Raw genomic sequence first — 18,275 nt, 5'->3', positions numbered from 1 at the left:
GTGAAAACTCTATTGTAATGCCATATCATAATAGGCACCTGCACATCTGCACCTGGTAAATTAAAGTGATACCAATACATTTGATAAATAAAAAATAAATTACAGACTATGGGAAAAATATCACTGATCACACCAATGACCTAAACTTGTTCTCTAGTTACTGCCGAGGTCTGGAGTAATAGTTAAATATAGTATTTCTCCAGCCTTCAGAGAATTACAAAATAAACTTCTAACAATCACTTGTAAACAAGTTTAAAATGCACAATTATATTTCAGTAGTTTATTCTGGAGAAATAAAGCAGTGCAAAATAGGCCAACCAAAATTCAGAAGGCAGCCAAGAAAATAAAATTCTTATTTGATGTTCTAACTAGGAAACAGCATACAGACTTTTCCATTGGATCCAACACCCAGAATCATGTAAACATACTTGGTTTGAAAGATCTTGAGTTACTAACCCAGTTCTAACATCATTGCTTCTTCCCCACCACCCAATTAAAAAAAACAACACACCACCAACCACAAAAAAAACCCACAAAAAACCCCAATCAAATCCCAAACAAACAAACAAACAAACAAAAAAAAACATCAAACCCCCCACCCCCAACCCAAGCCATTGTAATAAAGGGAGCAAAAGGCAAATCTACAAACACTCCACCAGCTGGTTACAAGAAAGTACCATACAAAAATATGCACTGGCAAGTTCCTTCCTGAGGGTATCTTCTGTTACACGTGTAACATAAAAACACTTCTTTATTTTAAATAAACAAAAACAACCCCCAAACTGTAGATGTCAAATTTATTTCAGTCATGGCTTTACGAAAAGTTTGGTCTGTCAGGAATACCTTTATAAACCCTTACCTATGTACATCTGACTCACACCACAACCACTCAAGATCTGCAAGCTACAGACAATGTGGGATCCAGCAGCTTCGAAGCATACAAGGATTGTTAAGTGTGCCCAGTTCAGAACTGATCTGCAACAGCTGAGGAAGTTGGCTGCATTTACATGCACCCTGGAATTGTGCAGATATCACACTCATAAGGTCCTTCCAGTCTCTACAGAAATACCTTAAAGTTAGTAACCCCTCTAAAGGTGAATAACCTTTCTTGTGTATATCAGCCTTGCAAATCCAATCCTGGCTACAGTAAATTCCTAAAATTGGCATTTTGGGAATTAACCCAATCTCTCCAATGACAGAAACACTGTTTACACAAAAGAACTGCTATACAACACTCCTCAAAACTTTTTCCCCTCAAGGACTTATACAAACTGGTAGGGTAGTAACATCTTTTACACAGTTTCATCCTCTCTCCATGGTCTACCTGGGCTTTAAGCTCTAGATCCTTTCCTTTTGAGTAGATATCTAACACATGACACTAACCAAACTGGTATTAAATGCTGCAGTGATGGATGCTTTACAAATACCTGCTACAGAAAGGCAGAAATTCCCATATCTGCAATCTAGAAGCTTAACTAAGAAAATTTTCTTAACGCTACCCCTCTTAAACTTATAAAATATGTTATAATCCCTAAAAGGGCCTATATGGGGAAAGGAAGGCCTCTCTGTCTACCAAAATAGAGTCTCTGTTCTCAGCGCTGACAGACATACATACTTCCAGTTTAGTGTTCAGAATTGGCAAAAGTTGGAGGAATTCTTAACAGAAGATGCTGCCATGCTAGATGATGCAATAGAGGGTGAACACTAAGTTTACTGCGTATCTCAAGAGATACAAATAGGCTGTGTTGTAGTTCACAAATAGTATAAACTGCCATTGTAAATTACCACACAGCCTCATCTGGCAGCTTGCAACAAAATGATGTGGTCTCTAAGCTAGAGCTGTTGTGCACTTCTACCTCATACAAAGGTACACAATTCTGCTTATATTTAATTTGCAAAAGAAAAGAAAATGCACAGCAGTATGGATCTCTGGAAGGTAGCAACTGTGATACCCCTTAGGATCTGCAGATCAGGTGTATTGCTTCAACGAAATGTGTGTCTCTGCAGCCTTTTTGCAGAGCTGTCCCAGAGTCCTCACAAGTGCAATGGAGGGAGAATCAAATTCTCTTCTAAGAGATGAGCTGCTTCTATTAATTCTTCTAGGACTTCAACACTAGCAGACAATAGAAAGGATTACATTTAATTTACTAAATCACTCAACCTAGCTATCAGCATCCTGTCCAGATCGAACATGTGCCGCTGTTGGCAAACATGGTTAGGAGCTGCTTTTGATTGAAGCAAGGAGGCCTGGGGGGAGGACTGCAAAGCTGCAACAGGGGTGATCACCTCTGTTCTGCACCCTGAACAACCACACTGCTCTGTCCCACTCAAAGTGCCATGGCTTTACAGCAAGCTGTCAATATCTTGGATGGTTAATGTTTTCAGAAATTTGGTTTACTGATACTGAAGTTGTCTTAGTTTTCTTTCGCAATGGCCTACCTGGAAAAAGGGAACAGGGAATATTTTAGGCAAAAATCTCTTGCACTGTTGCATTCAGACACTGCATTCAACATTATTATCTTCTTGAAACCATGAGGTCCGATTTTAAAATGCTGGTCACCAGTGATTAAAAAGAACAATAGAAATGAAAGAGCAACCCTCCCACAATGAAAGGACTAGTGTTAAAACCCACGTGTGTGTAAACTCACTATAGACTTGCAACTGGAATCTGATGAAATGGACCTGAATCACTTTCTTGCCCTCCCCCTTTCAGTCCATTTCATCAGCCAATTAGGTTAAATGAAATGGAAGGGATTTTCATTTTGTTTTTCTACATTGTGGTTTGTTGGTTTTGTTTTGTTTTCAATTTCACATGTACTGTTACAGCCTGATCTGGTTCTGGGACCACAATTTGTATCCCTGTGGCTTTTTCTCAGTCCATGGATGGCATTAGCAAGTTATTGAGAAGAAGCTTTTGTTGCCAACGTAGCGACACAGTGCTGCTGGAAGCTGGGGGACACTGCCGAGTTGCAGCCTAGTCTCTGGTGTTGCAGTTTTACTGAGCTGTTGGTCTCACTTTCCACAATCCAGGAGGAGTCTTTTCCCATGACGCTGAGACAGCCTGTGCTACTGCAGCATATCCGCTCGTCCATGATCCCGCTGGTCTGCTCTGCCAGGAGCTTGCTGCGGTTTAGCTGGGTCACCTCAGGTGCCTGACCCTGCAGGACAGCAGCTATGTGGTTCAGGAGATCTGTGAAAAATTCAGAAACACCCTCATAACCTGAAAAGAGGAAAAATGAAGGAGAGAAAAAAAAAAAGGCAATTAATTCATTTTTCCAAGTTCCTTTGAAGGCTTTTTCTAACACTTTATTTCTTGGGCTGTCCTTGTCCTCCAAGGACAAGGCTTCTTTTCCACAACATCATTTTGAGTGACTGCCTGAGCAGGTTAGTTTAAAGAGGAACAGAGACCTTTGCTACAAAAACACTTTTTTTCAATCAAAAAAACCTGTCACCTTTCAGATTTTCTGTTTCTTTTTCCTCCCAAGTATGTATGTGTATACATAATCTTAGGTATATTCTATCACTTGTTGCCAAGTCCAGGTTTTTCCCTGAATTACAAACTTTGTGGTGTAACATTGATCTTTTTTATTCTGGTTCCAAGTTTATGATGGAAAGTAGCTGTAAATGCAGAGTCTCCTTGAGGGTCTGAATTCTCTGTAGAATTTCCCCAGTAATGCCCTCCGTTAGGAAATCTCAAGAGGCTAGTGTGGCTGGCTTTATACCCTACAGAAAAGGGACCTTCCCACTGTGCAAGCATGTGATGCATGTCCAATCTAACCTAACTTGGCACCTAAAACATGTTCCTGCTATGAGCAATGCCTGAAAAAGCGCTCAAGGGACAGCAAGCATGTATCAGTGATACAGTATTGGACTGAAACATCAATCTTTCATTTCAGTACTGAAACCACCTTTCCACTTGTTCTGTTAAGTGACTCCAGACAATTTGCAATGCAGAATTTAACAACAAGTTTCCTGGTTAAAAAGTTGCTCAAATACCAGGAGATGTGACATTTTTGGTGACACAAAGGGTGGCAGTAGGCGTACAGAGCTTCTGGCTCTATTTTAAACACTCTGGTACAGCCACAGCTTTATCATTGCATTCGTTTTATAACTGAAACAAACATGCAGTGTATCGACACAATGTCTTGAAATGGATACTGCATTACCTAAAATTGTTATAAATTTGATTGAGTATGTAGAGGTGTGTTCTGGGTTCAGCAGTAGCAGTCATTTTTCTCCTTCTTAGTAGCTGGTGCAGTGCTGTGTTTTTGACTTTCCGCCTGGGAACAGCGCTGATAACACCAATGTTTTTTAGTTACTGCTCAAATGTTTGGCCTGATCAAGGACTTTCTGAGTCTCATGCTCTGTCAGGGAGGAGGGGAAGCCGGGAGGAAGCAGAGACAGGACACCTGACCCAAACTAGCCAAAGAGGTATTCCATACCAGAACACATCATGGCCAGCATGTAGAACTGAGGGCAGTTACCTGGAAGGGTTAGATCACTGCTTGGTTGGGCTGGGTATCAGTTGGTGAGTGCTTGTATTCTCTGCCCTTGTTATTTCCCTTATCATTATCATCACTGGTGGCAGCAGCAGTGGTTTGTGTTATACCTTAGTTACTGGGCTGTTCTTATCTCAACCCGTGGGAGTTACATTCTTTCGATTCTCCTCCCCATCCCTACGGGAAATGGGGGGAGGAAGGCGGCAGGGCGGGGGAGTGAGCGAACTGCTACGTGGTACTGAATTTGCGGCTGGGCTTAAGCCACGACAAGGTGACATATGATATTCAGTGTATTTAATGGGATAAGCTGATTGTTTGAAAATGTCTACAAAAGTATTCTGAAGGTGACCTGGTATTAATATAGGAGACTGAAGCAATAAATAACAGTTTAGAAGTCCCATGTGGACAGCACACATTCACACAGCAGCACATGAGCATAACCAGAGACCATAAAGTACATGCACCTTTTAGAACACTTTTAGTGAGTGGTTGCAGGGCAGAAGAGTCCCTCAGATCCATAAATACTACAATTTTAATCTCTATTCTCTTGTAAAGACCAACTTTCTTAGGCTATAAAAAACCAAATTCTTGAAAAAATTAAGGAACAGGATAATTTCACCTTAAGATAAATGTGGTGATTTTATGGTGCATTTATAACCATTACATTAAGCAATTAAGTCTTAGTTAGGCTGCTGCATTGCTTTGGATTTTAATGCACTTGGTCACAGTTCTAGATTCTTTACAGGTCACACAAAACACCAGCAATGTGAGACAACTGCTCCCAGTTTTCCTTTCTCAAAAGGCCCTTAAACAGGTTCAACAAACAACTGGCCATTTCAAAACATCAACTTTCCCACTGCCCCACGCGATAATCCATCTGCAGGGGGCAACTAGGACTCTTACAGCTAGTCAGGGGAGCCAGAACAAGGTCTCCACCTCTTTGACAGAGGTGCTTGTTACGCTTTCTTGCTTATGTAAAAGCCAAGGGATTAGGCTTCAAATCTACTCAGAGTGCTTCAAACACCCTGGGAATAAGCCATCTCCATAGTAACAGCTTTAATATTCAGAGAAGAGATCCCTAGTACCCTGGAGTGTTTAATGTCCACTCACTGAAAACAAACCAGCCTTGTCTGAGGGCACCTGGCGAACTTAAAAATAAGGTACTTTAAATATTTAATGGGAATAAGATGGCCAGTTATTTAGTTCTGAAATCAGCAGATATTGCAGTGTAAGGAAGCTGTATGTATCAGGCAAGCTTCCTCTGTGCAAGCTCTCTGCACACTGAGTGTAAAGGGCCAAGTAATTCTGTCTGGTCACTCAGAAGAAACTTAACACGCTTGTAAAAAACAAATACAAAGAAGGGAGGAAGAGAACCGTGGTATCTCAACTCCCAAGCCACAGGATGCTGGGGAAGGCTGAAAAGTCTGTGTATGTTACCTCACTATGTTCACTGGGTGCTGCTGCAGGCCTCTCAAGAAAGGCAACTGTGGGCCATCACTGTGCTGTGATGATAACAAAATCAAGAAGGGCAGATTAAATTACACCTTCAGAAACTACTGGCAATGAAATCTGGATTCATGTCACACAAGGCATCAGTGGGAGGATATAAGTTCTGCATGCCTCAAAGCACAGGTTGCATGAACCGTGCTCCAGGAGGTACTATCCTAGCACTGCCCACTGAAACTATTTTGGAAATGCCTGCCTGTAAGAGGCCTGAATTTTGCTATGTTGAAAAAAGTCTCCAGAACCTTCTGGCTGAGCATGGATAGGAAGGATGTCCACCTAGCAATGCATCTGCAAACAAGTACAATGTAGACCTGTGCATAAGAAGCTTCCCCATGCTCTCAAGCCTCCTGCAAGGAACAACACACTCTATTAATTTAATGCCACTTTAAAGACAAACTACTACAGATTAAAACACGGGATTTGGGCTGAGTGTCAAAAACTATTGCCTTAGGGTAGAAGTACAACAGAGCATGAAGCTGAGGGCAGTTCAGCAAACTTCTGCCACGTCATGAAGACATTACTCCTGTTTAACTGGTTAGTTTGCCACTAATTGTTCCCCAGTGTGGACTTGTCAGCATTTCAAGAAAAGGGGAATTTCAGCAGTCTGTGCAAAGTACCAAATCCAAAACAATACTTGAAAAAAACCCTAACAAACAAAACCAAGACAAACAAACAAACAAAACCAAACCACCCAACCCCAAAACCGAAATCAAACCCTCCAAACACCAAACCAAAATGCAGGATGCAGGATTGCAAAAGAATGTCCTGTATCCCTGACTTCCAAGACCCAGTGTCTGAAATATAAATCCATTCATAAAGCTGATAGGGTACCATCTGACACCCAATTTAGGTTGTTTCACTGTCTTTGCCAGAAGATTGTTTTCATACGTATGCAGATTGCATCAACACTGTATGGTAGAACCAAACTGCAAAGTGACCCGAGAATAGCAGAACCAGAGTTTTAAAAGGAAGCCAGTCACTGTGGAGACAGACAGGCAAGGTACTACGGGGCAGCAGTGGGGATGAAGACCTGAACTGAAAGATTTAGATAACTGGAGCTCAGGGCAAGATCTCTAGATGTAAAAACACTACAGCCATATTGAAAACTCAAGGTCTTCAATGACAGGTCAAATAAACTATGTAGTGGCCTGTATACATCTCTGGCGACAAGAATCACTATTCAGGTACTGAGAGGAGATTCTCAAATTGAAAAACCCGATGCAAAACAGCATCAAATGAGATGATGTATTCTTTTACCATGTTAGGCTACGAATATTTAGCACAAGTGACAGAGCATTACTGTCTCCCCTTATACACACTTACAACTCCTTTTAACAATTCCAGTGTCAAGGAACTTGTTTAGCTGTTTCCAAAACATATGTTGCAAAAAGGGGAGGACAAATTTACCTGAAATGCTCCATTCTATTGTTTTACTCCAGGATGCACTTATGAGAACCTGTGAGAATACTGAACTTTTTATAGCAACTTCTCTGCACCTGCATTTTTATCATTATCGCCACATTTCTGGTGCTATTGCTTTGTGCATAAACATCTTTTTGTGGGGACTCAATCTGCACAGGAAGAGATTTTCAAGAGAACAGTTTGCTACTTCCACCCCCACAACACTTTTAATGGCACAGAGTCTGGAAAAAAAGAAATCTTAAAAGGCTCTCCTAAAATAGAATTTCTTCTTTTCAGAATGAGGGACAGATCCAGAAAGGGCAGGTGCTAGCACAGTGTCTCACACTTCAGTTCCTGGACATCCCTTTGCAAGGAAGGGCATGACAGCCATGTTACAGCTGGCCACTAAAACTTGACCGTATCTCTTAAAAGCTGATATTTGAGCAGCACATTCCATATCTAGATTAGGATTCTGCCCTTCCCAAATCAAACAGCATCTTATCTGAGACCAATTTGACTGCTGCTTTCCTGTCCCACACCCGTGGAGCAATGATGTGAGACACCAGCAGTAAAACTCCGTGCTAAGTACACATGGCACAGTTTCCACAGAGCATGAGTGAATAAGCCTTTCTCACCTGGGAATGCATTTATATCAATGACGGCATGCTGCCCAGTCTGATTGTTAATGATGATATCAATTCCAAAGAGGGAAACTCCCAGAGCTTGCCGCAGAGCCTTCGAGATTTCCCGGATGACGTCATCATTTGGCCGCTCAAATACTCCTTCGATTTTATCCAGCTATAGTGAGTGGGAAAAGACACATTACTGAGGGATTCTGAAACAGGCTTTGTTGGAAAGATTGATTTTCAGAGGTTTCCAGGTGCATATCCAACAAATCTCATTGCAGAGAACCAGTGGCATGAAACAGAGAAAGACACCAAAGAGAAACTGCTTTCATAACTCAGAATCCTTCCTACATTGGAAGTTCACTTGCTCTAAAGTACCTAGTTCTTCCTCTTCATTCTGGTGCAGTTCTTGAGTGATAGAGCAGTGTAGGAATAAATGAAGACTCAGAATATTTTAAGTATTAGATCTACACCTTAAAAACCAAATACATCTGGTGTGTTTAACCCCATGCTGCAAATATTCTGCATACCATTCTGTTATTTCAATGTAGAATAAGACCTATGTTAAAGTGCTGATAAAAGAGACTCCTGCTATTAGTTTAATCTGAGACATACAATTCAACTCAGCTGATATCTTCAGGGCAGAGGATAATTCAAAGGGCGTATCTTATATGTGGGTTTCATGTATAAAATATTCCATAAAGATTTATTACAATGAGTAACTCAGGTTAATTCTGTCTGATAGATGTACCTTTCTTCACTTTTTAAACATGTTAAGCAGCCAAAGTATGCTGTTAGGTATACAGAAGCATGTATGTGTATGAGAGAGATGGCAGGCAAATCACAGAGCATATACTCTAAGTTTCAAAGTAAATTTAGCCATAAAGGGATTTATGACTAGCACAATTACCATTTTAATATTTTGCATGCCTATCAGTGTATACAAAATTTAATCATTGCCAACTATGGAACTATGCCCCAGTAGAGCTTGTGAAACAGAAAAGAATCTAGAGACTCAGATCTGGAAAGGACCCAGTTCTGTAAAGTGACTTTCTCAGCAGCTGAGTGCCCAAGAACTCGTTAGGATTCATACGTGCAAAGCCTATTGAAAGGACTGGCAATGCAACTGTGAAACTGTGCAGTGTGCTGGCACTGCTGGACTCGGAAGACACCCAGAAATGGTCCTGTGGTCACAGCTTGGCTGTGCTCTCACCACAGACAGCTAATGGCACTTTGTGGCCCTGCCCAGTGTAATTTCTCTGCTTGAATTTTCACCATTTGTCTTTCCTCACAGAACTGCGTCCTAGAAGGATGATTCATGCTTATCAAGCTTTTTGGACAGGAAAAGGCCAGGTGTTCGCATTCAAAACTTCCTCATTCCCCTTGCCTAGATTAGCTTTAGGGAGTTTAGGTCTGGCAAGCAGCACAGCCCTCCTGCATCAGTGCTTCCTCACCGGAGCTCGGTAAGGAAAACCAGAGGGGGACACAGTCATGCTGGCTCGTGGTACCAAACAGACCTCAGCCTGCAACACAGAAGCAGACAACTTGTGAAGGAGAGTCACTAGCTGCTAATGCTTCGATAAGAAAGGACTAGGTAAGTTTTATAGCCACGTTAGAGGAAAAAAGATCAAGTGTACTTACTGCTGTTAAGACAGATGACGATTCCGGTTTTGAAACATTGTGGCTGTTGAAAAATATTGATTCTCTGTCTGGAATTAAAAGCAGGTTGTAAATAATACACCAAATTTTACTTTTCACAGGATTAGCGTAAGGAACAGTAGATGGCACTGCAGACTCAGGAATCCAGTCTTGATCCCTACTGTGCAGTGCCCACCACCCACCCCACCCGCAGGGCCCCTCCTGCCTGCTGGCACTTAGCTTCTTGTGCAGGCAGTAGTCACCCACAGGTTTTGGACCTTGGACCACAGATAAACAGAACTGCACTGGGTTAAGTAGGAACCGGTTTCCTTTCCTTCACCTGAGCAAATTAACTAAGTTCAGTAAGATAATTAAGTTCATTTCTACTAATTCGTTATACTCAAAGTGACAGTTCCAATGGGAAGTGTGATAGAAAGAGAAGCTGTATTCACTGCAGGCAGTAGATCGATAGCGCGTAGGGTACCCTGAGATCCCTGCGAACCTGCGGAGGCCACTGCCACCATGGGGAAAAGCAGTAAATTTCACAGTCAGGACCTGCCTTCCTTTTGGAAGCACCACAGGAATGCAGGACATACTCTGAGGTGACAGAAGCCACGAACATACTGGGAGAATCATACCAGCACCTCCCAACCCACTTGCTCTGTGATGGAGGTTTTACTGGTGGGGAGAAATCCACTGCAGGTCTCCCCTTGGAACTGTCACCACAGCAGACTGATGGCATTGTACAGACAACCCGCATGGGAATGCCTGAGTTAAAGTCTCAGCACCCAGGTGTCACCAGCAAAACAGTATTTCTGCCATGCTGGTCTCTCTGAGTGGATACTTAAGAGCAGCTGTAGGTCCACATTTGATAAAGATGGGGAAGCTGTGAAAAGCAAACCCAAATCTCTGCAATCTGACAGCAGCATATAATGTTCTTGCCTTTCCTCCCGTTTAGAAAGGCCCCGTACTGTCAGCTTCTGGAGTACCTCACACCTGCCAGATCTGCTTAATTGTCAGATCTGCCTTGTCAGATGCCTGTAGAACAGCCCCCCTAAATTCTCCTGATGAGGATAAAAAAAGTCAGACACTTACCCTAATCTGCCCACAAAACTCATTTTTATGTGGGCTTCCAGACAACTTTCAAGTCTTACACCAACAGATGAGACATTAGCCAAGGCATTTTTAGAAAGATGCCTTAAAATGTTCCCTTCCAGAAAAAGTACAGACCAACTGTCATAATAGTTTACACATATTCTGGCCTACTTCATTTGGTCAGGACATAGAGCAGACCTGAACGTAAACACAGGTATACATGCCTACAGACAAAGACTTACCAGGATCCTACTGTACCTATGCTAACAAAACACATATCTGTGTGCACATCGCAATGGTGAACACATGTGGACATACTAGTATCAGCGGAAAACTAAGAAAAGTGACAAGAAACTGGCATTTGTGCGTTTATCTCCTTTAGTTCAATACCTTCTCCTCTCCCATCCCTATCTCCTACATTTGTCTAGTTGCAAGCAGATCATGCTTCCATTCATGCACTACTAATTCCTTCTTGCTTCTGCTGGACCACAGAATGCAGTTCTCTGGAAGGGAGCTTTTTCCCATAAAGGAAATTTAAGCAATCTTTAATGGAAAACCTTCAAGTGTTGCTTTCAAATGACATTCAGGAGGATCACTGTCCTCACTGACAAGTCCATTCATCCTTCCTAGCACAGCTGGTATCTACAAACCAAAGGGTACTTCTCACCATGGTTTACAGTACTGGGCCTCGCATGTATCAAGAGGCTCATTTAGGGTAGAGCACAAGTGATCTTTAATTTAAACACACATGCATAATCAAGGTAAAAATAGGGAGAGGAAGTTCTGAAATGATGGAATCCAGGAAATTCTCTCCAAAGCACATTTATAAACAAACTCTGGAACAAATGACACATGAACTCACTGTAAAATGGGAATTTCTCTCCTTCTCCCCCTTTCTACATGACATAAACCACTATTTGTAACAGGTAAGACTCAGGTTACCATTGCATAAATATTTACTATACGAATGTCTTTCCTATGTGTTCCAGAGCAGATGAGTTATCTCCCTCCCTTCCTACTGAAATAATACAGAAGAGGAAACATGGTATGCAAGGACCAGCTGCCTTCATGTCAGCAGCCTTTTCAAAGATACTTTTGAGCTGTTTGCTGCCAAGGCTCCGAGAACTAACATCTCCTTTTAAATGGGCACAGCGTACCTGAGATTCCTGCAGAGAAGTTCTTTAAAGATGGTCTTTTCACCACTGTGTAGGATTCCCCAACCACGAAGACTTTATACAGCACGGCATTGTGATTGATGAAGCTCTGAATGACGCAAGGGGGGTGAACAGCTTTCAGGCCCTCCTGGTTGAAGATGATCGCCATCTGGAAACAAGCATATATAGTTGTGCACAAGTCTTTCAAAATTTCATGCTTACCCACTATATGACCAGCACTGAGGGGGAACATCTACAGGTGGATATATACTGACCATGTGTCAATTCCTTCTCAGCAGCTAGTCCTATTTCGCTGCATTTCATTTCACTGACACACAACTCTCCATAAGCTTTAATTTTCAACAAACATTTTCTTCTCGGCTCTTTGCAATTTCATTTGCTACTTCTAGTTGGGAAGCTACTGCAACTGCAGGTACAACAAAAGGGTGAAACATCTGATCAACACAAACAACAAAGTTTGCATTGAATACAAGAGTGCATCATGAGAACAACAGAAGGAACAGCTCTGTGTACTAACTACAAGATCTTCTCCACAGCTCTATTTCCCGTGGTCTGGTTCAGTCCAGTTGTGATGGCCTAAGCACCATGGTCTCACCCACATCTTCAGAGAACATTTTTCAGACTCTAGTATTCCTTCCTGGAAACAAATGCTGGTCTAACGACATTCTTGGCTTGGTTTCACCCCATTACTCCAAATGGTTAGTCCTCTTGAAGGCACTGGAACAAATATGCCAAAAAGGAAGGCATTTATAGGGCCTGAATGATGAACAGCTACCTCAAACAGCATAGAAGCCAAGCTGGTAGGTGCATAGAAGTACTTTGACAGACCAGCATATCTCCAGCACATGTTACACTGTTCTTTCCATCGGTTTCTCCATTCCCATGCTTACAGGCATATATATAATTACCATAACCACAGTGCTCCATTTTGCAGGTCTGTTGTTGGAGTACGGATGCTGCCATGGCTCCAATGCAGAACCAGCAGCAAGCACCATTCTGGCACAGGCAATGAAATTACTTTTAAGAGATGCACAGGGTATCATGGTGAGACTCAGAAGCCCAGATATTTGCCAAAGCTCTTGTTTCTTTGGCATTTCTTTCCCTATAAAGGGTTGAGCCCTATAAGTACACAGTAACACATCATCATCGTCCTTCATGTCAGTGAGAGCCAGTGCCTGTATTCAGGGTGGAAGGAAAACCCTGATGAGATTTCACTGAGGAGACAGCAGTGAGCTCCCCTCTGCTTGGGAGTTTGTCTCTTTTCATTTTGGCTGTGCACATCACGTCAACAAAAAGCTGGTGAGACCTCAGTGACAGTGGGTTCTTCAACAAGCACAGCAGCTGTGCCCATGAAGGGTAGATATTCTTGGTCTTATTTTGAGAGGGGAGGTTGTACATATTCAAAGTTAAAAGTCTGACCACATTTTTGTTCTTGTTCCTCCTTATCTGGTAGACTACATGAGGTCACATAATTGCCTGCACGCATGTGCAATGACTCATTAGATTAACATTTTCTGAGTTCAAGTCAATGCATGCATTCAATATCTACTTGCAGCTGATATTCTTACTCTGTCTCTATTATACCAGATGCCATCTATCTGACAGCGTAAACTTGTGAGTGGTAATAACCTGTGCAAGAAACCTACTCTAAGCAGCAGAATTATCAAGATGATTCACAGCAACAACATTGTACCTCATTTGTCTCTCACTGGTGGCAAGAAACACTGCTGTCTTCTTCCTTCTGTGTAGACTGTTGGCATTATAGTATCTCCAACACCACACTGCCAAAACCTGTGCTGTTCCTACAGTGTCCTCTTCAAATATTAATTAATCCCCACAAACAAGTATTTATCCTATTTTGTAAGTACGGAAACCCAGAGAGTTTATCTTCTTGTCACGGAACTGACCTAGGCTACTGGAACCCATGTGAAAACTCTGTTCTGCAAAGTTCTGTGCCAATGGCCCCGTGGACTAGCACACAACCCATACAACTCCCGTGGTGTTGTGTTATGCTGGTTCACTGCGATGTCTCATGGGTTTTAGCATGCATGAATACAACTCCAAGAATTTGCTTGCAGGGTGCACTTGCTCTTTGTCATCTAGCACAGACCTGCTGTGTCGGGCAGTAACAGGAGAATAATACTTTATATCATAATATCCAAATAGTATTCCTCATTACAAATGCAGAGCTCTTTTGAAGGCAAAACAAAACATTTGGCACCAACAATTTTTACTGACAATATCCTTAAGGAATTCAGTCTCAAAACCCACAGTGATTCTCTGCCTTTTCATTCCTGTCTGGTTAAGACTTAGAAAAATGTCATCCTGGACACATTTCTTCAGGTTATGGGTCTCAGTGATATCTCATGGCAGCTTTACCAAATGTCAGTTATGTTCTGATGGCAGCCAGGAAGGACAACCTTCAGGCATCATCTCTGTTCAGCTCTAACAAATGGTGCTGATACACTGGGATTCAAGTCCTGAGCTGGCCAATGTGACTTCCAGTGCAGAGGCCATATAGAACTGTGGGACACCACAAGACAACTCACTAACAGCACCTTAGCTTAACTAACTTGTGTTCTCACTGCAAATTGTGCAGTCTACCAGCCCTGGCTGGCACCAAACCCAAACTCAAACCTGCACCTTCAGCTGTCCCTGTTAGCCAGTACTTGAATTTTCTGAATAGACATCCTAGGAAAAAAAGCAGGCTTCTGATCAGGCTGTGTTCTAGTTCCAGTGTCAGCTCTGCAGTGGGAATATCTCTATAGAAAATGAAGTGATAACCAAAAGCCAGAGGAGTCAGTAACAAAACAGGCAACAAATTCTTCTAGGCAGCATAGGCTTCTAGGCCTACACTCCATCTTTTAGACAGACTATACTGTAAGCAGAGTATTTATTCTACGCTTCCCTTGCCATTATTTACCATAAAATAGCAGTTACAATTACATTTCCTGTCTGATGATAAACACACTTTTGGACTACTCCTGAAAACTCAGCAACTCCAACAGTGACTACTACTACTAACTATGTAAAGCACCATGCAAGACTTCAGGCTTTTTTCCAGGGGTCCTCCTAGGCTCCAGTCCTAAGTTCCTGTGATAAAGTGCAGCCTACAGCTGTAATGTAGTCTAATTTTTGCTCAGAAAATGGAATCCTGGCAGGAAGCTGAGGTATGTCTGCACTCTATGAAAGAAGAGCAAAGAAAGATTCACCAGGGACATGAACTCCAAGCCTGACTGGACAAGCACTGAAAGATTCATGCATTTCAGGTTGCAGTGGAACTTTTGACAAAAACCATCAGGGAAGCTGAAGTCTTACATTCATTAACAATCCAGTCCCCAAGCATTCTTGGGAATGGTAGCAAAATTTATAGCAGCAGCTTCAGCAAACTAACAGGACTATCTGTCAGCTTGTGAAATGATCCAAGCTAAGGCCTGCATGAAAAATCTCACTGCATTTTTAAAAGGAAGTGCTGGTTACTCGAGATTTCAGACACAGCCATTCTGCTCATCTAAGATTTACATTTTACTTCATGGCCTTCAGCCCTCAAAGACACTGCAGCAACGTACTGCACGTTTCAGAAGCAGATGGAAAACCTGGACCAACAACCACGTTGTTAACAAAGGAAGCTAGGCATTAGGAGGGCCAGCAGCAAGGGCTGGATTATCAAAACTGAGTTGTGGTAAGCAGGAAGCACAAACGGAAAAGAATTAAAACAGGACTCAACTCACCTAAATTTAGAGGAAGCTAGACTCATTGGGAATGCACTCCTTCCAGGAATACACAACCATTTTAACTGCAATTGCCTTACAGGAAGGAGTGAAGGCAGATAGTTCTACCAGCCCTGTTCTCCCCACTGTTCCAACTGTACTATTACAACTCAATATGTCTGGAAGCTGTGTTTTCTATTACCCTCCCCTCAATAAGAGGACCCAGATGTTTCATCTGCAGCACATACTTACTTATCACATGTCCCACACACATGTTGGAGAAGAAACATGGTGGAGTGGAAACATCACTTAATGTGACCTCCCACCAAAGGATAGGCTGAAGGAGGTTCTTTGCAGACAAGAGCTGACTGAAGTCTACAAACTGCTAGATAAGAAGGAACTAGATCATAGAAGCTAGAAACTGCTGTAAAGAACTTCCATGGTGTAATTAAACATGAGGGAGAGGTGGGGAAAGGGAAGTCATTTGGGCATAGCCCTCATTCTGTCTACTACAGGATCAGAAAGCAATCACCAAACCATCATGGGGGACAGAAAGCAGGGGATAACACTGCAGAATGTTTTTTAACTCACCTCATGAGAGTTGGTTCCATGGGCCACTCTGGTTTTACAAACTGGGTAAATAAAAAAAGAGAAAGAAAAAACAATGCACCACTTAAACAGGACACACAAAGCCCTTATAAATCTGTTCCTACCTACAAGTGCAAACACTGGAGTTCACCAGACCAAGGTATTGACTTTACGAGGTATCAGTGAATGTCTCTGCTTGAACAGTGTCCTCAGTCACTGCAAAACTTGCTCCAAGCCTTATTCTCTCAGCTCCTCCCTGTAACTAACGGGCAAGCATAGGTCATTACTGGGACTGGATAGAGGTGCAAAGGATCACCTAAAAAATTAGTATCACTACTAGTATTGCCATCCTGATACTCAGAGGGCATCTTCAGAAGTATGTGATTTTGCCTGAGGCTGAAGCTACTTTACACCTACCACTGTCCTGAAAACAAAGGAACTGGGACACAGTGAAAAACTTCTTTTCCTACCTCCCTGTTTTGGGGGAAGAGCAGGAAACAGAGTGGACTGAACCAAACCAAGATACAACGTAGTTTTTGCAAGCATCAAGGGAACAAATATGAACTAATGGATTCTGCTCACTTTATACTGTAAGGAATCAACTAAAGGTATGAATTAAAGCACCATAATAAAACTTGATACAAAGCACAAACAGTTCATAGCAGCTGTTTGAGGCTGTGGGCCCTTGGAGCCTGCTATCTAGGTTAAATTTTTACACTTTCTTCTACCTTCTTACATTTGTAGCCTTGACAAAAGAAAAGGAGGGGTGGATGAAAAAAAGCAGTTAAGTCAGTGAGGCAGTGATTTTCTCAAGAAAAAAAAATGAATGCAGCTGGCAGGATAAAATTCTTGCACAAATTCAGGGCAAAAGGCTAACTTTGTTAGAACTATTAGCATTTCCCAGGAACACATGCTTACAGTAGTGACACGTTTAAAGAAAGGAACAACAATAAAAGGCAAAGTAAAAGCTGATAGGGAGGGGTTTTGTTCCATATTCCAAGCAGACCACTTCAGAGTGTTTGTTTCAACAAGGTTTTAACATCCCTGACATGTTGGCAATGAAATCACACTCCTACAGTGTTAGCTATGCCTTGAGGGGTGCATGTGCAATATTCAGAACCTACTAAAAGTGATAAGGAAGAGTCCATGTACATACTGAATGGGAATGCCAGTCCATTCTTCTCTATAAGCTGCAAGGTATCTTCTCCACAGGCACTTGTCAGCTCCATAAAGGGTGGTGAACAAATCCTCTCATCTGCAAGACAAAAAAGAAAGACTCAGTGGTGATGAGGGGTTTAACTTCTCAGCTGCATCATTACCAGTTCTCTCAATACTAACTGCTTCTTGATGGTCAGCTTTACTTTAAGAGTTGATATTAAAGCACCCAAAAGATTATCAGCCAGGCCTGAATTTGGGTTTCTGGAAACATTTCAGAAGATGAAAGGCCCAACTTTCAAATAATCTAAATGGAAATATAAAGGCCATGTTTTCAGTTAGGCAGCAAAAACCACCAGCCATTTAGGAATATGTAGCTGTAAAAGACTTAGCCAGTGAGGTGAAAAGCCGTTGGGGTTATAGCTCTTAACATTATGCCTTCTGGTCTGCTCCAGAGTGTTTCTGTGATGTGAACATCGTGCTTGTTCACATGGGGTTGAGGGACCCAGACCCCATCCCTCTTAGTGACTCAGTAGACTGAACTGCTCTAGAATTCACATCCTGTTCACTGTAGGAGAACTTTGATTCCCCTAGGAATGCAGCTGAAGAGGGAGGAAGCACTGTAGGAATCAAAGTACTTGAGCATAAATCTACATCTCTCAAGAGGGCTGGGTTGCAATTTCAAGTGCAAAGAGAACCTTGGCTTCAGCCACAGCTCTGGGACAGGTCAGCAGGCCCAAAGACTTTCAGATGAAAGGTGTTCCCACATTGACTAAGTCAAAGCAAGAACATCACCCACCAACTCTCCAGCTCAACAAGCAGTCTTGAAAGTACTGCCTCCATGGAGTTTCAGCTGTGGCTGGGTTAACTTTAGAGATACAA

At 42.2% G+C, this 18,275-nt stretch overlaps 1 protein-coding gene across 2 annotated transcripts in view; it reads right to left on the bottom strand.

Annotated features, from left to right (window-relative positions):
* Positions 1-783: 783 nt before the first annotated feature.
* Positions 784-18,275, bottom strand: part of ITPK1 (inositol-tetrakisphosphate 1-kinase) — a 140,534-nt gene continuing 123,042 nt past the window's right edge. For both annotated transcript variants that reach the window (XM_061359897.1, XM_061359898.1), the window contains 6 exons: positions 17,395-17,493; positions 16,242-16,282; positions 11,923-12,088; positions 9,674-9,741; positions 8,042-8,204; positions 784-3,220 (listed from right to left, as the gene is read on the bottom strand). In XM_061359897.1, the coding sequence (XP_061215881.1) occupies positions 2,898-3,220; positions 8,042-8,204; positions 9,674-9,741; positions 11,923-12,088; positions 16,242-16,282; positions 17,395-17,493 (860 nt within the window). In that variant the 3' untranslated portion in view covers positions 784-2,897. The remainder of the gene's footprint in view (positions 3,221-8,041; positions 8,205-9,673; positions 9,742-11,922; positions 12,089-16,241; positions 16,283-17,394; positions 17,494-18,275) is intronic.

The sequence above is a fragment of the Neopsephotus bourkii genome, unplaced genomic scaffold (assembly GCF_033783945.1).
Source record: "Neopsephotus bourkii isolate Nb327-2 ecotype Australia unplaced genomic scaffold, CSIRO-AGI_Nbou_v1 NB_998, whole genome shotgun sequence".
NCBI classification, from domain to species: Eukaryota; Metazoa; Chordata; class Aves; order Psittaciformes; family Psittacidae; genus Neopsephotus; species Neopsephotus bourkii.
This window is presented reverse-complemented; position numbering and strand designations above follow the sequence as displayed.